Genomic DNA, 20,977 nt, shown 5'->3' with positions numbered 1-20,977 from the left:
AAGTCTAAGTCAGCAGTTCTCAACCTGTGGGTCACGACCCCGGCAGGGTCGCCTAAAGCCATCGGAAAATACATAATGCATATCAGGTATTTACATTCCGAATCATAACTGTAGAAAAATTACAGTTATGAAGTAGCCACCAAAATTATTTTTTGGTTTGGGGTCACCGCAACATGAGGAACTGTATTGCGGGGTCACGGCATTAGAAAGGTTGAGAACCACTGGTCTAAGTACTAACTCTGTCGCCCTGAAGCCACATTGTGAGCATTACTCCTCAGTTTCCTCATCTGCAAAATGGGCTTGCAAAGCACTCTCCCAATGTGCTTGCAAGGATTAGATGGGATGGAACATACAGAACATGGCATAGGAGTAGTTGCTCAGGCAAAGCTCTTCTTTTCTCCCTTCCTCTTGGGGTGGCTACATCTTCTCTCTGCCTGGGTGAGGTTGAAGAACCTTCCTGCCCTCGGTCTTCCTCTTGGGATTTAGAAACAAACCCACAGTATCCTTGGCCAAATAAGGTTCTAGGTCTTGGTCTCAGTCCTGCCAAGGACTTGCTATGTGACCTTGATAAGCCGCCCACCCCCTCTAAATCTCACATTTCTCCAGCTATAAAATGAGGGCTTTGAGCTCCTTGATCCCTGAGAACCTTCAAGACTCCAATTCAGGCTGGTTTGCAAACCCCTCCTGTTAAGGGAGAAAGTGGAGGTGGGGAGGGCAGAAGTCCCGAGCCTCAGCCTGCTTGCTGTGGTCCGGGCAGTGGGAGCAGTCCACCCACTCTAGCCTTGGGAATGTTGAGCCCCAACCTGAGGATCTCCTTCCTCGTGCCCCCTCCCCAGTGCCTCGGATGGCTGGCTGTGGGGGACAGAGAGACCTTCTTCCCCATCACACCCCAGGCTGCCCAGTAAGGCAAGAAGGCCAGGCACCCTGTCACTGTCCCTGGGGGCTGGCAGCCCACCAAAGTGCTTGTGGCTCTGTGTCAAAGCTGAGGTTTCAGTGTCTAGATTCTCACGGAAGAATGCCTTGAACCCAATTTGACACTCCCCATCCATCTGCCCCACACCCCAGGCGCCACCTGACACCTTGGGGCTATTCCCAGGAGCTGAGGTAGGACTCAGAGCCTCTGGGAAATGTCGTCCAGATCCCAGAGGCCCTGAAACAGGTGACCCCTCCCTCCTCCCCAGGAACGCACAGCCTCCCCAGGAGGGCAGAGCTCTGGGCAGGTCACTCCAGCCCTGCTCTCTGCTCTGACGAGGATCATCCCTTTGGAATCTAGATAACTTGGACATTGGGAGAAACTTTGAAGGGCAGAGTCCTTGAGGGATGGCTTATAGCTTGAGGGGACATCCGGAGGGAGGGGAGAGAAAGCAATTTCAATTGGCTTTGGAGACGGTTCATGGGTCATAAGATAGAAAATGTTCAGCCCTGGCGGGGAGGTAGGAAGGTGAGTGACATAGAAGCCCAATTATGAAAAAATAAATATCAGATAAAAATAAATTTTAAAAAAAGAAGCCCAATTACATAATGCCCAAGTTGCAAAATAGAGAGTCCGTGAAACCTATATCCAAGTTCCCTAAATCCAGAAGGAGCACCAAACGTGTTCTTTGGTGTTAAGGAGCTTGCTTCAGGCAGGTGCGGGAACGGCCCTGAGGGGACCTGCTCTGTTTCTTTAGAAGCTGTTTGGCACTAGTCAATTTCTTTTGCACATGGTGCAAGTATTCACAAAAAAAAAAATTTAATTTAAGTAATCATAGTGAAGGAAAGCGCAATAAAGTGCTCTATGGTTTATCTCCTGGGACCCACTGCTCCCAGGGACACACCAGGGAAGCCGCAAAGTGGAGCCACCTTGCAGCCTAGAGACGAAGGCCACAGGGCTGCCAGGGTGGGGACGCGGCCAGTTCCTCTGGGGATGACCTTCAGGGTAGCAAGGCCTAGGGGTTTGGGTTTTGGAAGCGGCCCACAAGCAGGCTTGGCTTTTGGAAGCAGCCAAGGGCAGAGGTCAGCCTGAGTCAGCGGCGAGAACAGCTTAGCACAGGGATCTGGAGTCAGAGGCCCGCGTAGGACATCTGGCTCTGTACTCTCTAGGGACATCCCGGTCACTTCCCTGCTGGGTACCTCGGTTTCTTCATCTGTAGGGTGGGGCGGCCAGGAGGGGCATCACTCCGTCTAGTGTCATAGATGGGAGAAAATGCATGGGGAGTGTCTGCTGCTGGCAGGGTGAACTGTACACACAGGAGAGATTGTTATCTTGAAAAGCAAAGGAGAGCGAGCCCTTCAGGAGGCTGCGCCTGCGGCTGATTCCCAGGGAGGGGCTTCAGCGGGAATGTCCAGCTGTAAGTTCGTAAAGGCTGGGAGCCAAAATCAATACAGTTCCTCCAACTGAGCCTTCAGCCTCTTTAACAGCGGCCGTGGCTCTGCCTTTCCCGCTTTCTCCCTAAAACCCTTATCCCGAGCCCTGGCCGGTTGGCTCAGTGGTAGAGCATCGCCCTGGCGTGCAGAAGTCTCGGGTTCGATTCCCGGCCAGAGCACACAGGAGAAGCGCCCATCTGCTTCTCCACCCCTCCCCCTCTCCTTCCTCTCTGTCTCTCTCTTCCCCTCCCGCAGCCGAGGCTCCATTGGAGCAAAGATGGCCCAGGCGCTGGGGATGGCTCCTTGGCCTCTGCCCCAGGCGCTAGAGTGGCTCTGGTCACAACAGAGCGACGCCCTGGAGGGGCAGAGCATCGCCCCCTGGTGGGCAGAGCGTCACCCCCCTGGTGGGCGTGCTGGGTGGATCCCGGTCGGGCGCATGCGGGAGTCTGTCTGACTGTCTCTCCCCGTTTCCAGCTTCAGAAAAATACAAAAAAAAAAAAAAAAAACCCTTATCCCGGCCCCGCCTCCCAGGTTATCAGCCCCATTTTCTAACAGGGGACGTCTCTGAGTCTGGGTTTATTCAGCTGTAAAGTGGGAACATAGGGCTGGGGATTCCTTGGGAGCCGGCACTGTGCCCCGATGGCCCACCACCGGGGCTCTGTTCTCAGTATGGGGCCTGGGACACAGCAGGTGCTCACCAGCGACCTGCTGAGTGAATGGGACTAACAGAAGGAGGGTACACAGTTATGCCCCTTACAGTATCTAATGGACCCTGAGGCTGCAGATGTGGTGACACTGGCCTGCCGCCTCTCCCAAGGACCGGGTGCCCTTAAAGCCTTCTGTCGCCTGCCTTCTTCTCAACCCAGACAAGCCACATTCAAGGATGGGAGGGAATCGACTGGGCAAAGGGAAGACCTGAACATAATCCCCAGACTCCGGGTGAGCCACCTGTGACATCAGTGTCCTTTCTGCGCCAGGACCCTCCTCTTCACCCAATCCAGGGAGACGCATGCCTGCCAAGGGGACTAACCAGGAATTCATTCATTCCCACCCAACTCCTGTCTCAGTCCAAGTCATGCCCAACGTGAGGCTGAGCCTGCCGGGCGGTTCCTGGGCCTGGATCCGGCCCATCTCGCTCTGTGTGAGGCTCCCATCACCTTCCCAACGACTCCCCTGCCCTGCCCAGTTGGTCTGTAATACAAAGGGTCATTTTGCTTCCCAGAGACAGTTAGCAATATACAAAGACATTTTGGCTGTCACAGCTGGGGGGTGTTACTGACATTTAGTGGGGGGAGAGACCAGGGATACAGCTAAACATCCTACAATGCACAGGATGACCCTCTCAACAGAGAAGTATCTGACTCAAAATATCTGTAATTTCTACTATTGCAAATAGTGCAACTTCCCTTACTGGTAAAGAAACTGGGGCTTAAAGAGGCTAACCTGCCCCAAGTCACACAGCATATAGGCAGAGAACTAGGTTTTGAACCCAGCACTGTCTGATGCTGAATCTTAGGTTCATTTAAGGGTCTCACAGTTGCCACAAAGTCTGTCTCCAGGAAGGCCTGATTCAGCTAGGATACCAAAGGTCCCTTCCCCAAGAGAAAGGATAAAAAGAGATCCCTCCCTGGATCCTCTATTCGGTGTTTTTCAACCAGTGTGCTGCGAGACATGGTCAGGTGTGAGTATAAATACATTTAGAAACTATATTATTAACTATATGTATAATATGTACTGTGTTAGAGTGTCATTTTGTGTCATTTTGGTAGGTGGTGTGCCCCAGGATTTTGTAAATGTAAAAAATGTGCCGCGGCTCAAAAAAGGTTGAAAATTACTGCTCTATCTGACAGCCTGGCCTCTCGGGCACCCTCAGATCAAGAGGGGTTGGAGACCCAGTTTCCCACCCAGAGTAGAGCCCTCAGTCCTTGGAGGTTGGACCTAGACCACTGAGAATTCTGGGAGAGATACACATGCTCAAACACATGTGCGCACACATGTCCTAGACAGGCTGGTATATATTAGTTCAGGAATCCTATGACAGTTTTCAAAATAAGAACTTCAAATCAGGTCCTGGCTGGTTGGCTCAGTGGTAGAGCGTCGGCCCAGCGTGTGGAAGTCCCAGGTTCGATTCCAAGGCACACAGGAGAAGCACCCATCTGCTTCTCCACTCTTCGCCCTCTCCTTTCTGTCTCTCTCTTCCCCTCCCTCAGCCAAGGCTCCATTGGAGCAAAGTTAGCCTGGGTGCTGAGGACGGCTCCATGGCCTCCACTTCAGGTGCTAGAATGGCTCCAGCCGCAATGAAGCAACACCTCAGATGGGCAGAGCATTGCCTCCTGGTGGGCATGCCAGGTAGATCCCAGTTGGGTACATGCGGGAGTCTGTCTGACTGCCTCCTCGCTTCGAATTTTGGAAAAATACAAAAAAGGAAAAAAGAACTTCAAATCAGACCAACCGCAGTGTGTGCCCCTATTTTGTTAGTGCCACCTGTGTGACCCTGGGAAGGTCTGTACAGTTGAGGCTCACCCCACCCAGAGTTGACTGAGGAACCAGGAAGTGGTGGGCGATCGGACCCAACTGACAGCACCTCTCAGAGCCATAAGCTGCAAAGTCTGCAGCATCTGCCCATGTTCTCCGTTAGGCAGGGAGTGTTGAGGCAGGGGGTTGGCTAAAATTACCTCAGCAAGACCCTCTCCTTCCAGGGACCAAGCACATGGTAAGCTACACCCTAATCCCACAGGTCTTCCTCCTTTCCCTGTCCCTGTCTCTGCCCCAGCCTGTCTGGCAGGCTCAGCAGCTCACTGTGTGTCTGTTCCCAGAGATCTCCCTGGATGTGGATGCAGACCGGGATGGCATGGTCGAGAAGAACAACCCAAAAAAGGTACCTAGCTACCTGGGCAGATGAACTGGGGGGCTTTGAAGGCAGAGCCCCAGGCTGGATTCCGCAAACAGACATGACCCTCCCAGCAGCAAGCACAGCCAACCCGCGGTCTCCGAGGAGGAGGGTGGGGTCCAAGACAGGCTCCCTGACACGCAGCACACCAGGGCAGACCCACGGGGGAGCCGAGCTCCTTATGGGAACAACCACAGAACAGGTTCCCAAGTTTCCACACCCACAGGATGGGGACCTCCAGTTCACAGAGTTGTTGGGAGAAAATTAATGTCCTGCCCCAGAGGAAGTGCCACCAAAGTATCTGCTGTTATTATTTTGCCTTTAAAAAACAAAAACAAAAAAAAACCTTTAAATGTGAGTAGGAAAGACTGCCAGGAGCAGAAGGCTGCATTAATCACCCTCAGTTTAAGGCACATGATCTTTAATGGTGTGTGCACATCCCCCCTCCTCTTTTATTCATTCATTCATTCATTCATTCTCTTTTATCCTGCATATTCTGATCCCCCACAAAGGGCCATTTTAATGGGTTTAATGTGTCTCTTTCTGTTCTTATGAGTCTTGCACAACCCGTGGTCTGATGGGCGTGCGTGTAATTTTAACATGTGCAGATAGCGCCATGTTCTCATTCTGTTCCGTCCTTTAGACTCAAACCAGTTTTTAAGCTCCATTGATTTTGCTCTGTTATATCCTCTAATTATTTACCATAGCAATCTAAAGCCTGGTTTAAATTACACATAGATGGATAGTTTTAAAAGTTAAATAAAACCCCAGCGAGGAGCCTGGGGAGTAGCAGCTGGCCCCAGACTCCCTGCCATGTTGCTAGGGAGGCCTCAGGACTATTGGAGAATCCCTTTCCCAGGCTCCTCCGTGGGCTCTGCCCTGGTCCTGCCTTCCCAAGGCAGTCAAGTCAGCCTCACATATATATATGCTCTGTGTTGCTGGCCAAGATGTGACAACAGACTCACGGAGGCCACTGAAGCATCCCAGCAGGGCTCTGCAGCCTTGCAGAAGTCCTACTGTCCCCGTGGGCCTGAACTTACCCAGTCTTTCTCCATGCAGGCCAGTGACATTGCATATTTTATTTTTTCATCTTTTCCAAGTGACAGGAGGGGAGGTAGAGAAACAGACTCCCACATGTGCCCCAACTGGGATCCACCTAGCAGCCCCTGTCTGGGGCCGATGCTCTGCCCATCTGGGACCATGATTGCAACCAAGCTAGTTTTAGAGCCTGAAGTAGAAACTCCATGGAGCCATCCTCAGCACCCAGGGCCAATCCACTGGAATCAATTGAGCCATGGCTGTGGGAAGGGAAGAGAGAGAGAGAGAGAGAGAGAGAAGGGGGAGGGGGAGGGGGAGGGGTGGAAAAGCAGATGGTTGCTTCTCCTGTGTTCCCTGACCAGGAATCAAACTCAGGACATTCACATGCCAGGCCAATGCTCTACCTCTGAATCAATTGACCAGGATGACATTGCTTATTTTATTTATCATTTCATACATAATTGTTGGGCACCTTTTATATTCCAGGACTGGGTCATGCCCCAGAGGCATAGCTCATGCCTTCAGGGAACCACATTAAATAAAGAATGACATGGGTAGCTGTTCCTCACATTTCTTCCAAATTCACCCCCAAAAGAACATGTACAGTGTCAGAAGTGTACACCCAGGGAAGCTGCTCGGGTCTGGAGAATCATAAATTTTTCAGGGGAAAGGGGACAGTTTTGCTGTGACCAGAAGGAGGAGTGGTGTTGGCCGGGTGAAGGGAGACAGGACAGCTTTCTAAGCAGAGGAATCAGTGCAGGTGAAAGCCTGAGAGCTTGGCATCTTTGGGGAGCAGGCAAGTATGGGGGAGCAGAGTGAGCAAGAAGGAAGGGGAGAGGAGCAGAGGGAGAGGTGGACAGGTCTCCCCGGGCCTTGCAAGCCACAGTGACTTTATCCTAAGTCAACAGGGAGGCTCTGACCGGGATGAAAGCAGAGAAACAACCTGATCTGGTTAGAGATCGTTCTAAACCACTCTGGCTGCAGCATAGAAAACGGATCACCTTGCAGGTCCCATTTGGAACACTCCGAGCATCTGGAAACAGCTGGGTGTCTGTCCATCTAGGCGTCTTCCCCTGAGCCCCTCTGAGGACTTCAGAGCCTGTTGTAAATGTCTGTCTGCCCATTTCTCTGGACACCCCCCAGCTCCCTGCCTCCACCCCCCTCCAGCCGCAGACACAGCAGACGTGAGGCTCATGAGTGATCATCAGCCCTCCAATCTCTGTGCCTCTTTCTGCCACTACCCGTCCCCCTCCTGAATGTGACTTTGGTGCTTACATGGACCATCTCTGGGCATCGGAGGTGGGAGTCACATTTGCCAGGTCACAGCTGCCCCAATGAGTGATGGCTGCTCTTTATTCTCCTGCTAGTGCTGGCTCTCCGGGGTCCCATGAAGTCTGGGGCTGGGAATATCTGCTGGAAGGTAGAGAAGAGGGGACTGACCTCTCTCTCTGCCAATGTAGGCGTCCTGGACCTGGGGCCCCGAGGGCCAGGGGGCCATCCTGCTGGTAAACTGTGACCGAGACATACCCTGGTTGCCCAAGGAGGACTTCAGGGACAATAAGGTCTACACCAAAGAAGGTACCAGCAGGCCCACAATCAGGGCTGGGGGCAGGGTGGGGCAATGGGAACACTCATGCCAGGCCCTAGGCTGGGCTGAGATTGAGGCAGGAGTGACCTTGGGTCTTCTGGGGACAGGACTCCAATATTCACTCTTGCTAAAAACAAAAAATTAACTATTAATATAGTTCCGCTGGACCCGTGTTTTTAAAGAAGATACACAGACGTAGGAAAAGGACTGGAAGGAAATTCCCAGAAGGTTATTGGTCATCTGTGGTATTAGAGATGACAGTCGCTTTTTATGCTTTTCTATAGTTTCCATAATGCATTGTGGGTTTTTCTTTGTCCTGACTATAAATTTGTAAGCCAACATTCCAGCTGCTGGTCTCTTAATTCTAACCTCCTCGTGCATCCACCCCTCAGACCTCAAGGACATGTCCCAGATGATCCTGAGGACCAAAGGCCCGGACCGCCTCCCCACAGGATACGAGATCGTCCTCTACATTTCCATGTCGGACTCGGACAAAGTGGGCGTGTTCTACGTGGAGAGTGAGTGACCCCAGCCCAGCCCTCCGGCAGGTCCGCTCCACGCAGAGCTCACTGAGAGGCCCCCAAGTGGGGCCCAGCTCTGCCCTCGAAGGCTCCCCAGGCCCCCTGCCCTTAGCTGTCGTGGCCCCCACAGGTGCAGGTGCTGGAGAGAGCCAGGACTGGCCTCTTAGTAAGTAACTGGGTCTTTACATAATGGTAATAGTTGTCCTATGAAGTCAGGAGGCCCCACGGGACAGACCTCTTGTCTCTCAAAGGAGTCAGTTATGACTCAGGTTTGTGTAGAACCCAGAGGGCCTTCTTCCCCATGAACCACGGGAGGAAGGGCTTTGGAGGGTTGTCTTTTTCTGGAGACATGTTACCTTCATGTCATGATACCTGAAGCAGGAACCCCCCAGGAATATTTTGCCTATCTCAGACCTCCTGGAGCTGAGAACTGCCGCTCACTTTTAAAGAGCCCCTGACGATGTTGTGGGTACCCTGCAGGAGTGACCCCCATGCTCCTCTTGACTGGGACAGGGCATCCAGGGCCCCCATTGTGTAGGGCACGCGCTTGCGCCGTGAGCGGCCCGCTCTGACTCCATCTTTCTATGAGTGTATATTGAGACCCCAGGTGCTGTTCTCAGTGCTGGGGTCCTCGCAGTGAACTCTGCAATCACACCTGCCTGGGATGTGGCAGTCTAGGGAGGGGGACATAGTAAGTAGCATGATTGGAGGAAATGACACAGACCACGTAGTCAAGAGTGGCAGGGACAGACATAAGGCACCACTAGCCTGAGCAGGTGACACTTGAGCTGAGACCCAAACGAACAATGAGAAAGAACCACCGTTTATGGGCTGAGGGAAGTGTTCCAAGCACAGGAAGCGGTACCTACAAGGCACAGAGGAGGGAACCAGCTTGGAGGAGCAGAAAGAAGACCAGGGGGAGGGGATGTGTGAGAGTCAAGGTCAACGAACTGGGCAGGGGCCAGGGCATGCAGAGAAGGCTTAGCTTTCATTCTGAGGACAGTGGATAGCCATTAAAGGGGTTTAAGCAAGGGACTGTCAAGATCTGATTTATGTGTTAAAATGCTCTCTAAGCAAAATAGCTTTGCAATTTGCCATGCATGCAGGGTGGGGCTGCCCCTGGGTGCCCAGCTGTCTGGGGACCCAGGATCTCTGGCCCAGCTCTGGGGCCCACCTCTGGACAGCCCACTATAACCAGGGCAGTCGCCCTGAAGGGTGGGTCATGGGGGCCCTGGACCCTCACCTCAGGGAGTGATTTAGCCAGGACAGCAATGGACAGCTGCCACCTGAGCCAGTCCTCCTGATCCACCCTCGTCTCAGGCAGTGACCTCATACAGGTTGGAATGTCCCCAGAGTCAGGCTAGCTCTGCTGCTCCAGGAGGCCAAAGATGTTGATATTTACCCCTATCCAGGCCCGGGTGCCACGGGGGGATGGGGCTGCCTGCGGGGGCTGGAAAGGGACAGACAGACCTTCACCTGGGCCTCTTGACCGTGACATTGAATTGAATTGTGACCTGTGACCCATTGCTGATAGTGATGCCTGCATGTTATCCAGAAGGTTCTTTTTATTGATGGGAGTGGATGGAGGTCTGACCCCATAATCACATCCCTCCCCCTCCCTCGCCATCTGAGATGGGTCCTGAGCAGACAAGACAAGGAGGAAGCACTGGTGTGAGCGCTTTGGACACCGGTCCCCAGTCTGTTATCTGGGCTGCCGTCCTGCAGGGGCGGCGGCACTGATGCAGCGTGATTCCCAGAATAATCGGTTTCCCGCAAACTGTTGAATCCTGGATGAGCGCTTGGTGTCACACTGAAGAACAGGATGAAAAATAATCCGTCTGCGGCACAGTGTCCTTTTCTCCGGTGCAGACATTGTGGGGTTTTGTCAAAATCCAAGCCCGCCTGTGGATGAGAATGTGTTGTGCTACAGGAGTATCATGTGTCACCTGTGTCACCCAAGGGCAGAGGGCTGAACTGGAGGCCGAGGGACCCCGAGAGGGAGCTCTGGAGCCCAGGGGACTCAAATCCTAGATCTAAGCAAGTCCACACCTTGTGTTCCTTATATGTGATGTGATCTGGGGACAAAAGAGGCCTGACTGTCCTGCTGTGACAGGGATTACAGGATCCTGTGTCAGGCAGTCAGCACAGTGGCCGGTCCACGGAACGCTCTCTCCAAATGGCACTTGTTGCTTTTGTTGGTGCCGTTATTATGGTTACTCATTATAATCATTAGATACAAGTCTCCAATGCTGTTAGGAAGACCCAGGTGTCTGTGACCCAGCCTCAGCTTCTGCCCCAGGATCCCAGAGTTGGGGTCTGACCTCTTCCTACAGGACCAGCTTGTCCATTGGCCCAGGACCTTTCTGGGTTTTGCGCTGAAAACCCTTCTTCCCAGGAATCCCCTCAGTCCTGGGCAAACCAGGACAGGTGATCATACTATCATGTTAAGGACTCTCCTTGGGAGGTGGAATGTCTCCAAAGTGACCAGAAGGATTGTGCCAAACCATACCATGCGCCCGGCAGGACCAATGCCCGGGGCTAAGGAGAGGTCAGGATGACCAGCGGGCCTGGCTCGAGGCATGTGGGCCACTCAATAAAGGAGCATTGTTGGTTTCTGCTGGGAGAGCCAGTCATGGCCAGGCGGGCCTATACCCAGCTGGGGACAGGGGATAAGGGGAGGAGGCTCCTTGGGACAGTGGCTGGATTGTTTCCGCCGAGGAATTGGTCTGCCTGAAGCTGATCCAAGCCGCCAGAAGAGAGACGCATATAAAGTGCAGGCCAGGGGAGGGAGAAAACTGCATGCAGATGGGCAAGATGATGTCCTTCCCCCTAAGCCCGCTCCCCTGGCCAGGCTCTTGTCTTCCCCAGGCCCTGGGGAAGCCTTCCCCCCACCAAAGCTCTGGAGCTTTCTGCAAAGACAAGTTGGCTTCCAGACCTGAGATCACTCCCCTTGAGCATGAGTTCAAGTGCAGTCCGGCTGTGTGGGGTGTGGAGAAGTGCCTGGGAAAGGAGGGAGTACCTTACTTATGCAGATCCATCTGGATCCAAGAAAAGGACTTCACCTCCTGGGTTGGACTGTGATGAGCTCCTTGGAATATTCAGTGCTTGAGTCTATGGGCCTCATTTCTTGGGCCCAGGCAAGGGAAGGTGACATGAGCTTTTATTTGTTTGCCTTCTGTTCATAAGCCATTCGATGAAAAGGTCATGAGTTTTGCAGTAAGGAGTGCGCTTACTTGTTCACAGGCTCTCCGTAGTGGTAATAACAACAGGTTCCAGCTCTGTAACTGATGGTTACCCGTGGTTACCAAGTTTATCAATGCCGTATCATTCTATCTTGCCATTTTAATGACCATGTCATTGATATCATCCCCCACTTGACAGATGAGTAAACTGAGGCTAGGAGAGGTTAAGTCAGTTCCCTGAGGTTTCGTAGTTTATAAGTCCAGGATGGTATCTGAGCCCAGGTTTCTCTGACTCTGGAAGCCATAACCACTCAGGTGACCACCCTCAATGAGCTATATAGGGTGAGGCAAAAGTAGGTTTATAATTGTGAATATGTGAAACACAGTTTATTCTCATATTATTATTTATTAATTATTGTATTATTTTCCATACACACAACTGTAAACCTACTTTTGCCCCATCCTGTATGCCCAGGGTCTGGTTGAGCACATTGTCCTATGTGAGGTGCTGACCTCAGCCTGGGCTGCAGTGGTTCCTCCATTCATTTTGCAAGTTTTAATCAACCACCCTATTTGTGCCAGGGCTGTTCTGGTTACACGTTCTAACCCTTGGGTGACTGGTCATTAACCTTTACCATTGTTGATGATCATACTAAGCTGAACCTGATTCTGCCCTTCCAGCTCCTCAGGGCATAAAGAAACTCCTTCCGGAACTGCATAGGGTCCTACCTCCATGTCTGTGCCAATGCAAGTATCTCCTCTCCATCCCAGACATCTCAAAGGCTGCCCTCCTCTGCTCAGATGCTCCCCAGCCTGCCTCCTCCCTGGCCCTCGCCTCCTCAGTAACCCCACGAGATCGCCCACCCTGCAGCTCTGTTAGGACGCTTCCCACCTCTGCTCTATCTTATCGGAGGCTGAGCACCGCTCTTAAACAGAGATGCCATGTCTCTGTCACCCCCAAAGTCCTTGCCCATGCTGGTCATAGAATAATAATTCAATACATGTGCTCAGAATTGGTCTAAAAGTTCTCTTATATGGAGTGCCATGGGAGCCATGGGTTCATTGGTTCGTTAGACATTTATTAAACATGACCATGTACCAGACCATCTGGGCCTGTCTCTGCCCCCACAAAGGTGACAACCTCTTGGGGCCAACATATAAACACTGTGATCATTTAGAAAGACTGCAATGGGGAAGGATGGGGGAGCTCCAATCAGAGCCCCTGGCTTGGCCTCTGAGGGACCTGGGCATGAGTCCCAGAAGTGTCACAAATCAAGGAGGGAGGTGACTGTGCCAAGTGCAGGGAACGCACTGTGTATACTGGGAGGTTTCTGAGGGGCAGGAGCACTGGACAAGCCTGCCCATCCTCTCAGCCACGGAAAAGTACAGCCAGAGACACACGTGTGGGTCTTCTGGCCAGTACGGCATTCGTTACATAGATGGGCATTTTGGTGCAAATGGGCACATTGGTATTTTATTTATATAATGGGAGGGGAGCTTGGGGTTCAGAATCGGACATGATTTTAAGGCACAGCTAAGCCACTTACTGGCTAGGTGACCTTGAAGAAGCCATTTCTCCTTTCTGAGACTCGGTTTCCTCTTTTGTAAATAGGGACAATAATAATATCTTTCCTCAGCATCACTAGCTGCTCAATCACCCTCTGCCATCATTCCATGTGCGCTATTCCCGGGAGAGTTAGCTCCTTTTACAGACAAGGAAGCCAGCAGAGAGGTTGTCTGGTTCACAGGCACGCGGGGTGGGTAGCGCACGGTAATTCTGGGATGATGACCAGGCCACGGCCCCTCTGGTGGCATTTTCTGCTTGCGCTTTTATCTCTTCATCTGGAAGACAAGTTACTCTGCCACTTGTCCCCCATCAGTGACCCTGCCCCCCCCCCCCGACCTCTTCCTGGTGGGCTAGGGGTCTGACACCGGTCTTTCTCCCTCCAGACCCGTTCTTCGGACAGCGCTACATCCACATCCTGGGCCGGCAGAAGCTCTACCACGTGGTCAAGTACACGGGCGGCTCTGCGGAGCTGCTGTTCTTCGTGGAAGGCCTACGTTTCCCCGACGAGGGCTTCTCAGGCCTAGTCTCCATCCATGTCAGCCTGCTGGAGTATGTGACCGAGGTGAGGGCTCCAGGCAGCCACCATGCAGGGCTGCCCTGGGCTGCAGGTGGGGCTCCTTCCAGAGGGCCTTGTCCAGGACCTTCCCCCTATGTTCCACTCCCCTCAAAGCACCAAGGGAGAGGCCAGGTTGGACACCCAGATGCCCCACCACCACCACCATTCACATTCAGGTCTATCTTAGACTGATGAGAACCGGCTCTGGAGTCAGACTGCCCGGTTCAAGCGCATGAGACACTGAGCAGGTAATTGACTCCCTGAGCCTTGGTTTCTGACAGAAGCTCCTACTTCCTGGGATGGTTAAGAGCATCCAAACCTGTAAGAACTCATTCACAAAGCACCCTCCGGTCCGTAGGGAAAAGGAAAGGCAGAAAAGGCACAGCTATCAGCGCAGGTGGGGAGGGGGTTTCTCCTGCTCCCAGTAGTGCCCAGAGCATCCTGGCCATCAGGGTCTCTCAGACGGACCCTCCAGTGGGCACCGCAGAGACTCAGAAGGTGGACCTGGGCAGGAAAACCCAGCATACCGACAGTCCCACCCCATCCGCCCCAACAAGGGCAGGGGCCCGTTTCTTTTAACTTTTTAAAGCCTCTCCTGCAAAGGAGCCCGGGAATCATATCTCATTTTCCCTCCGGTTCCAGGCAAGTTTCCCGAGCCTTTCCTTAAAACAGAGAAGAATCTGGACATAGCCAAATTCCCCCAGACAATGTCAAAACACTCACAAGGGGAAGAGGGCAAGGTGCCCACAGAAACAGACGGCCTGGGGCTGGCTCGGCCATCATGCGGCCAACTTCAGGACGATAACTTGGGCAGGATCAAAAAGTGGTCAAGAGTATGCACTCTGCCTGACCTGTGGTGGCACAGTGGATAAAGCGTTGACCTGGAAATGCTGAGGTCGCCGGTTCAAAACCCTGGGCTTGCCTGGTCAAGGCACATATGAGAGTTGATGCTTCCAGCTCCTCCCCCTTCTCTCTCTCTGTCTCTCCTCTCTCTCCCTCTCTGTCTCTCTCTCTCTCTCCTCTCTAAAAATGAATAAATAAAATTAAAAAATTTTGAAAAAAAGTATGCACTCAGCTGCTGGACAACCTGGGCTTAAATCCAGGCTCTACCACTTACTGAGTTCTATGACTCAGTTTACCCATCTGCAAAACTAGGATTATAGTATATCTACCCCCTGGGGTAAGGCAGGAGTGAACTCCCCGGGCCTGGCACACAGAAAGTGCTCAATTAGTGGACTGTTGTCACCAGTGTCACCCACTTTGGAAGGCAGGCGTGAAAAGCACCCTGACCAGACTTTCTGATCCCCGCCCCTTCTCTCCCATGCCCAGGAGATCCCCCGGACACCCATCTTCACGGACACCGTGACATTCCGGATTGCACCATGGATCATGACGCCCAGCATCCTGCCTCCCGTGTCCGTGTATGTGTGCTGGTAAGCAGTGGCCATGATGCAGAGGGGCCGTGTGACAGAGTGGCTAACGCGGGGGCTTCAGGGGCAGGCAGGCCTAAGTTCAGACCCCTGGCTCTGTCTCTTACCAGATCTGTGACCTTGAGCAATTCACTGGGCCTCTCTGTGCCGCCACTTCCCTGAAACGATAACATCACAGATTCACTGTGAGGATTAAATGAGACAAAGCAGGCAAAGTATTTATCCGAGGTCCTGGCACAGAGTTTCTGCGCTCTAAAAATAATAGTTGCCGTTTCTTTTCTTATTCTTGGCCCGTACTGTGGCGGGAACCTCTTATGCAATGGACATTCATCTCATTCATTTGGCAGTTTTTTTATCGAGCACCTCTATTGTGCTAGACAGCCGCAGGGAGAGGAGAAGCGGTCAAAGAAGTGCCCGCAAGTGGATGCTGGCCACACCCAAAGCCCCTGAGGGCCTGCCCCTCCCCCGCCTCCCTGCTAAAAAGAGCTCTGGAAATCTGAGGAGTCAGAGACAGGGCTTTGGGACAGGTGGGGATGAGAGTTTCCCTCCTCATTTTTTTTTGTTTATGACCTCAGCAAACACCACATGTGTGGGTGTGTTTGTTTGGCCCTTGAGTCCAGCGGCCTTTGCAAAGGTGACTGTGGGCACAGATGTGGCCTCACCTGCTGAGCACAGCCTAGAGGTGTCAGTGGCTGTTGCTGCCTCAGTGGGCTGGCCCTCACTCCTCACCTTTTCCCGTGGCCTTCCCCTCTTCCTTAAACTTCTCAGCATGAAGGACAATTACCTGTTCCTGAAAGAGGTGAAGAACCTGGTCGAGAAAACCAACTGCGAACTGAAGGTCTGCTTTCAGTACATAAACCGAGGAGACCGCTGGATCCAGGTAAGGAGCCCTGGGCTGGAAAGGACGTGGCCCGGGGCTCAGGCAGGCAGAGTTGGCTTAACATCGATACCCTGGCACCCAGCAGCTCCACGTGCGGGGATTCTGCTATCAGCTCATACATGCTTGCGTGCAGCCTAAGTAGCAAAAGACTAAAAGAATCCAAATGTCCACCCACGGGGGACGGGGTAAGCATTCGGATGATAGGACCGCCTTACCGAGGAGTACTATACAACAGCTAAAAAGAAGCCAATGATAAATACAGAATGTGGGCCCTGGCCGGTTGGCTCAGCGGTAGAGCGTCGGCCTGGCGTGCGGGGGACCCGGGTTTGATTCCTGGCCAGGGCACATAGGAGAAGTGCCCATTTGCTTCTCCACCCCCACCCCCTCCTTCCTCTCTGTCTCTCTCTTCCCCTCCCGCAGCCAAGGCTCCATCGGAGCAAAGATGGCCGGGGCGCTGGGGATGGCTCCTTAGCCTCTGCCCCAGGCGCTAGAGTGGCTCTGGTCGCGGCAGAGCGACGCCCCCTGGTGGGCAGAGCGTTGCCCCTGGTGGGTGTGCCGGGTGGATCCCGGTCGGGCGCATGCGGGAGTCTGTCTGACTGTCTCTCCCTGTTTCCAGCTTCAGAAAAATACAAAAAAAAAAAAAAATACAGAATGTGCTCCAAAGTTAAGGTGATACTTGCAGGAAAATGTATACAGGATGTTACCAATTCTGTTTTATAAAAGGGGGTTGATATGAACACACACACACGCTTGGGATGTGCAGAGACTGTCTGCAGAAGGATATATAAGCAGAGGACCATGGCTGTCACTTGCTGTCGTCGGGAAGAGAATTGGGGAGGCTGCCCGGTCTTGACTGGCGGCGCTCTGGGCTCATCTCATGGCTCTCCCTGCTGTCCCCACAGGATGAGATAGAGTTTGGCTACATTGAGGCCCCCCACAAAGGCTTCCCAGTGGTGCTAGACTCCCCCCGAGATGGAAACCTGAAGGACTTCCCCGTGAAGCAGCTCCTGGTGAGATGCTGAGGGCCACCTTGGTGTGGGGGCAGGGGCGGGGGCACGATCCTGGCAACCCTTACAGGACAGAGTGATCAGGAGACTTTGGGCACCTTTGACAAATCAGTCTGTTGCCCGAGGCTCCCCGTTTTCTCACCTGCCAAATGGGTCAGTGGGAACAGTGACCTCTAAGGTCCTGACCTACTCTGATAACTGATGCTTTTCCAAAAAATGGAGAGTTTTCTGTTAACTGAGAAATGGGAACTGTGGGCAACAAAGGCAGGCCAGGGGCCCCAACTTCTGCCACTGCCCCACCTCTAACTTGTAGCAAAATAAGTTTCAAAGAGGAAAATTATAGTTAAGCAATTGTCGAAAATCACGGTTCCAACTTCAGAGCTCATGGCAGCTGTGGTTTCAGTGCACGAGTTTGTTTGGTTTTGTAATCAATCTGGCCCCCCCTCAGTTCTGGAGGCCAATCCCACTCTCCTTTTGTGCCCTCCCCAAGACATCGGGGCTGCTCAGAGTCAACCCCTTGCCAGGTTCACACCTGCTTCTTGAGAACTCTTGCTACCCTATCCCCCTCATCACAGGGAGATGGCGAAGCCCTTGGTGTGAGGGCAAAGCTCTGGAATGAATGTCAGGTGGACCTGGCCTTGAGTTCCAGTTCCACTCCTTAGCGGCAGTGTGACCCTTGGGCAAGCAGCTCTACCTCCGAAGCCTCAGCTCGCTCTTCTGTAAAATGGGGACAGAAACGGTGTCCATCTCACAGGATCGTTGTGAAGCTCGAAGGCATTCTATAAGCCATCCCTGCTGCACCTGATACAGTGCCCATCATTAGCTGTTAGGGTTATCGTTCCATAGCCCTGGATCCTGTCCTCGGTGAGGACTGTCCGCTTCCTTCAGCCCTGTGAGGGGGAGAGTCAAACTAGCCCGCCGCAGGCGTGAGAACCGAGGGCTCCCAGACCCCGCTCTCACTCTCCCCGGGTCACCGCCTGCCTTCCGCGTTCCAGGTTGGCCTGCTTCCAAAGCCCTGGGCTGCACTGTTACTGGAGACCTGTGCCAAACCCAGCTTTGTGCCGCGTGCCTGCCTGCCTGTGTGATACTATAAAACCCCAGCTGCCCCAGCCTCCAGCACACTGCACATTGCCATCTGGGGCTCCCAGGCGAGAAAGCGCTAAGCTTCAGCCATCCACCCCACCGGCCACAGCTGTCCCTGGGGCCTCTCAGCTGGGCCAGGATAAGTCACATATCTTCCCATGTCACTTTTTTTTTTTAACAAGGCTTTTTGTCAGACAAGCTTAGTCCCAGTCCCACTGCAAGTTCCCAAGCAAGATCCCTACTTTTTTTTTAACTGAAAGATTATAAAAAGAACCTTAAAATTCAGGGGGTCCCAAGATTATATCAACTGGGGACCACTGGGGTTATGCCATTTCTAGTCTTGTAGAGCTCTGTGCTAAGAAGGATTCTGAGGCTACATCTGGGCTCAGTGAACAAACATGGTTGTTTGGGAATAGGTTGGGATGTTACATATCTGCCATTCCTGCATGTATCGGTCAGTTTTCACTAGGTAAAGCTGCAGTAACAAATATCCCCCAAATGTCAATGCCTGACAAGAGCAAAGGTCTGTTTCTTGCTTGCACTCATGTTGACTACTGATTGGTTGTCTGCAGCTCTGCTTCCTTGTCCCTTCCTCATTTTAGAGCCCAGGTGGCAAGAGCAGCCCCAGTCTGGGAAATGCCATTCTCCTAGCACAGGAGGGGAGAAAAAGCATTGGCAGGCATATGTTATGGATCATATGGCTTTAACTCTGAACTGGCATACATCACTTTCTGTTCACATTTCATTGGCCAAAGCAAGTCATATGACTAAGTCTGATCCTGGACAGGGAACTATATTCCTTCTACAGGGAGATACCAGAAGTCACACAGCAATAGCTCAGGATGCAAAATCCTCTTACTAAGAAGGAGAAAGCTAGTCTCTGGGAACAATAATACAATCTTGCACCTTGCCTCACTCAGGGTCACCTAATCCAATACTTCTTTGACAGATAGAGAAACTGAGGGTCTGAGAAATTAAGAGATGTGCAGAGACAACCATAGCACAAAATGAGGACTAATCCTGAAATCACTGATATGTCTTCATGTTTGGGAAATAGGCATGTGTAGAGACTCAGATGCATAGGTGTGCACATGCACACACACACTTTATACTCACATCCATACCCACACTCACACCAACGTGCTCACAAACTCAGCCTCCCCCTGCCAGGCCCTGCTCTTTGGTGAGAATCAGAAGACCGTGGGTGACACCCCGCCCCCTGCCCAGAGGCTAACTGACCACAGTGGCAGACTAAAGGTAGTCAAAGAGTGGTCATCAGAAGGTGGCAATGTTGGAGAAAGGACTCCTAGCTACAGGACACTAATGACAAATGTATGCCCCCTGCCTAGGGCCCAGATTTCGGCTATGTGACCCGGGAACCCCTCTTTGAGCCTGTCACCAGCCTTGATTCCTTCGGGAACCTGGAGGTCAGTCCCCCAGTGACCGTGAACGGCAAGACATACCCCCTGGGCCGGATCCTCGTCGGGAGCAGCTTTCCTCTGTAAGAGACGTCAGGGTGGCGCTAGGGCAGCAGTGGGGAGGGTCTCTGGACTAGGAGTGGCCTGGGTTGCGCATACGTGGAGCCATGGCTGGGAGAATCAGCCCCTCTCGTAACTCTCTGATCAGATACAGATATTCATGAAAAGAAAATCAAGTTAGCCTGACCAGGTGGTGGTACAGTGGATAGAGCATCAGACTGGGATGCAGAGGACCCAGGTTTGAAACCCAGAGGTCGCCAGCTTGAGCGAGCGCTCATCTGGCCTGAGCACGGGCTCACCAGCTTGAACACAGGGTCATGACATCATAGACATGACCCCAAGGTTGCTGGCTTGAACAAGGGGTCACTCGCTCTGCTGTAGCTCCCCAGTGGAGGCACGTATGAGAAAGCAGTCAATGAACAACTAAGGAGCCACAGTGAAGAATTGATGCTTCTCATCTCTCTCCCTTCCTGTCTGTCTGTCCCTATCTGTCCCTCTCTCTGTCTTTCTCTCTGTCTCTGTCACTGTCACAAAAAAGAAAAGAAAATCAAGGTAGCCTGTACATCTTAGCATAAATTAAGATTAAATATAAAGCTAAATTAAAAACTCTCTTCCAAAACGGGAGGGTATATTGTGAGATTGTAGACCATAGACCAGGTAGGGAAGGGATGAAGGAGTCCAGAGAAGGAATACTGAAAGAGGATGAGTGGGACCACACCAAAAAAATCCTTGAGGGTGCCCATACACTCAAACGATTTGTGAGAAGATATGGCCCTGCCCCAAAGCCTGACTCCCTGGCTCCATGGCCTGTGTGCGACACCTTCATTCCATCCGCGGATTACCCACTGGGCAATGAAATGGCGGAGTCTTCCTTGGTCAGAGCAGTTGCTGAGGAGATAATGAGTACTGTGGGTCCTCACTTCACCAAAGGGCTGCCAGGAACCTACACATATGGGACCAGCCAGGATTTGGGCAACAAGTCCCTCTGAGCCACATGGGATACTCTACCTTCTTAGTCGAGGCTACTGGCACTGTCAGTGATCTTTTGCCCACCTTTTTGTCCTCCCTCCACTCGATAGCCACTCATCTATTAAACAGGTATTTCCCAAGCACCTGCCAAGGGCCAAGCCCTGTGTCAAGCATAAGTCCAGCCCCTGCCTTCAAGAAAATGGTGATAACAGACATGAAACAAGGGTGTGTACAGTTATATAAAGAATGATATGGAGCCTGACCAGGTGGTGGTGCAGTGGATAAAGCATTGGCTTGGGATACTGATGACCCAGGTTCGAAACCCCTAGGTCACCAGCTTGAGCGTAGGGTTGCCAGCTTGAGCCTGGGATTATAGAGATGACCCCATGGTCAGTGGCTTGAGTCCAAGGTCACTGGCTTGAACAAGGGATCACTGGCTCTG

The 20,977-nt window shown here is 52.5% G+C and overlaps 1 protein-coding gene across 4 annotated transcripts in view; it reads left to right on the top strand.

The window, feature by feature from the left end:
- Nucleotides 1-20,977, top strand: part of PADI2 (peptidyl arginine deiminase 2) — a 77,665-nt gene that overhangs the window by 44,396 nt on the left and 12,292 nt on the right. For all 4 annotated transcript variants that reach the window (XM_066375207.1, XM_066375208.1, XM_066375209.1 and 1 more), the window contains 8 exons: nucleotides 5,163-5,224; nucleotides 7,735-7,852; nucleotides 8,255-8,380; nucleotides 13,516-13,694; nucleotides 15,018-15,121; nucleotides 15,887-15,998; nucleotides 16,901-17,008; nucleotides 19,438-19,589. In XM_066375207.1, coding sequence (XP_066231304.1) covers nucleotides 5,163-5,224; nucleotides 7,735-7,852; nucleotides 8,255-8,380; nucleotides 13,516-13,694; nucleotides 15,018-15,121; nucleotides 15,887-15,998; nucleotides 16,901-17,008; nucleotides 19,438-19,589 — 961 coding nt within the window. The remainder of the gene's footprint in view (nucleotides 1-5,162; nucleotides 5,225-7,734; nucleotides 7,853-8,254; nucleotides 8,381-13,515; nucleotides 13,695-15,017; nucleotides 15,122-15,886; nucleotides 15,999-16,900; nucleotides 17,009-19,437; nucleotides 19,590-20,977) is intronic.

Source organism: Saccopteryx leptura, chromosome 3, assembly GCF_036850995.1.
Source record: "Saccopteryx leptura isolate mSacLep1 chromosome 3, mSacLep1_pri_phased_curated, whole genome shotgun sequence".
NCBI classification, from domain to species: Eukaryota; Metazoa; Chordata; class Mammalia; order Chiroptera; family Emballonuridae; genus Saccopteryx; species Saccopteryx leptura.
The sequence above is the reverse complement of the archived record's forward strand: the minus strand, read 5'-3'. Positions and strand labels throughout refer to the sequence as shown.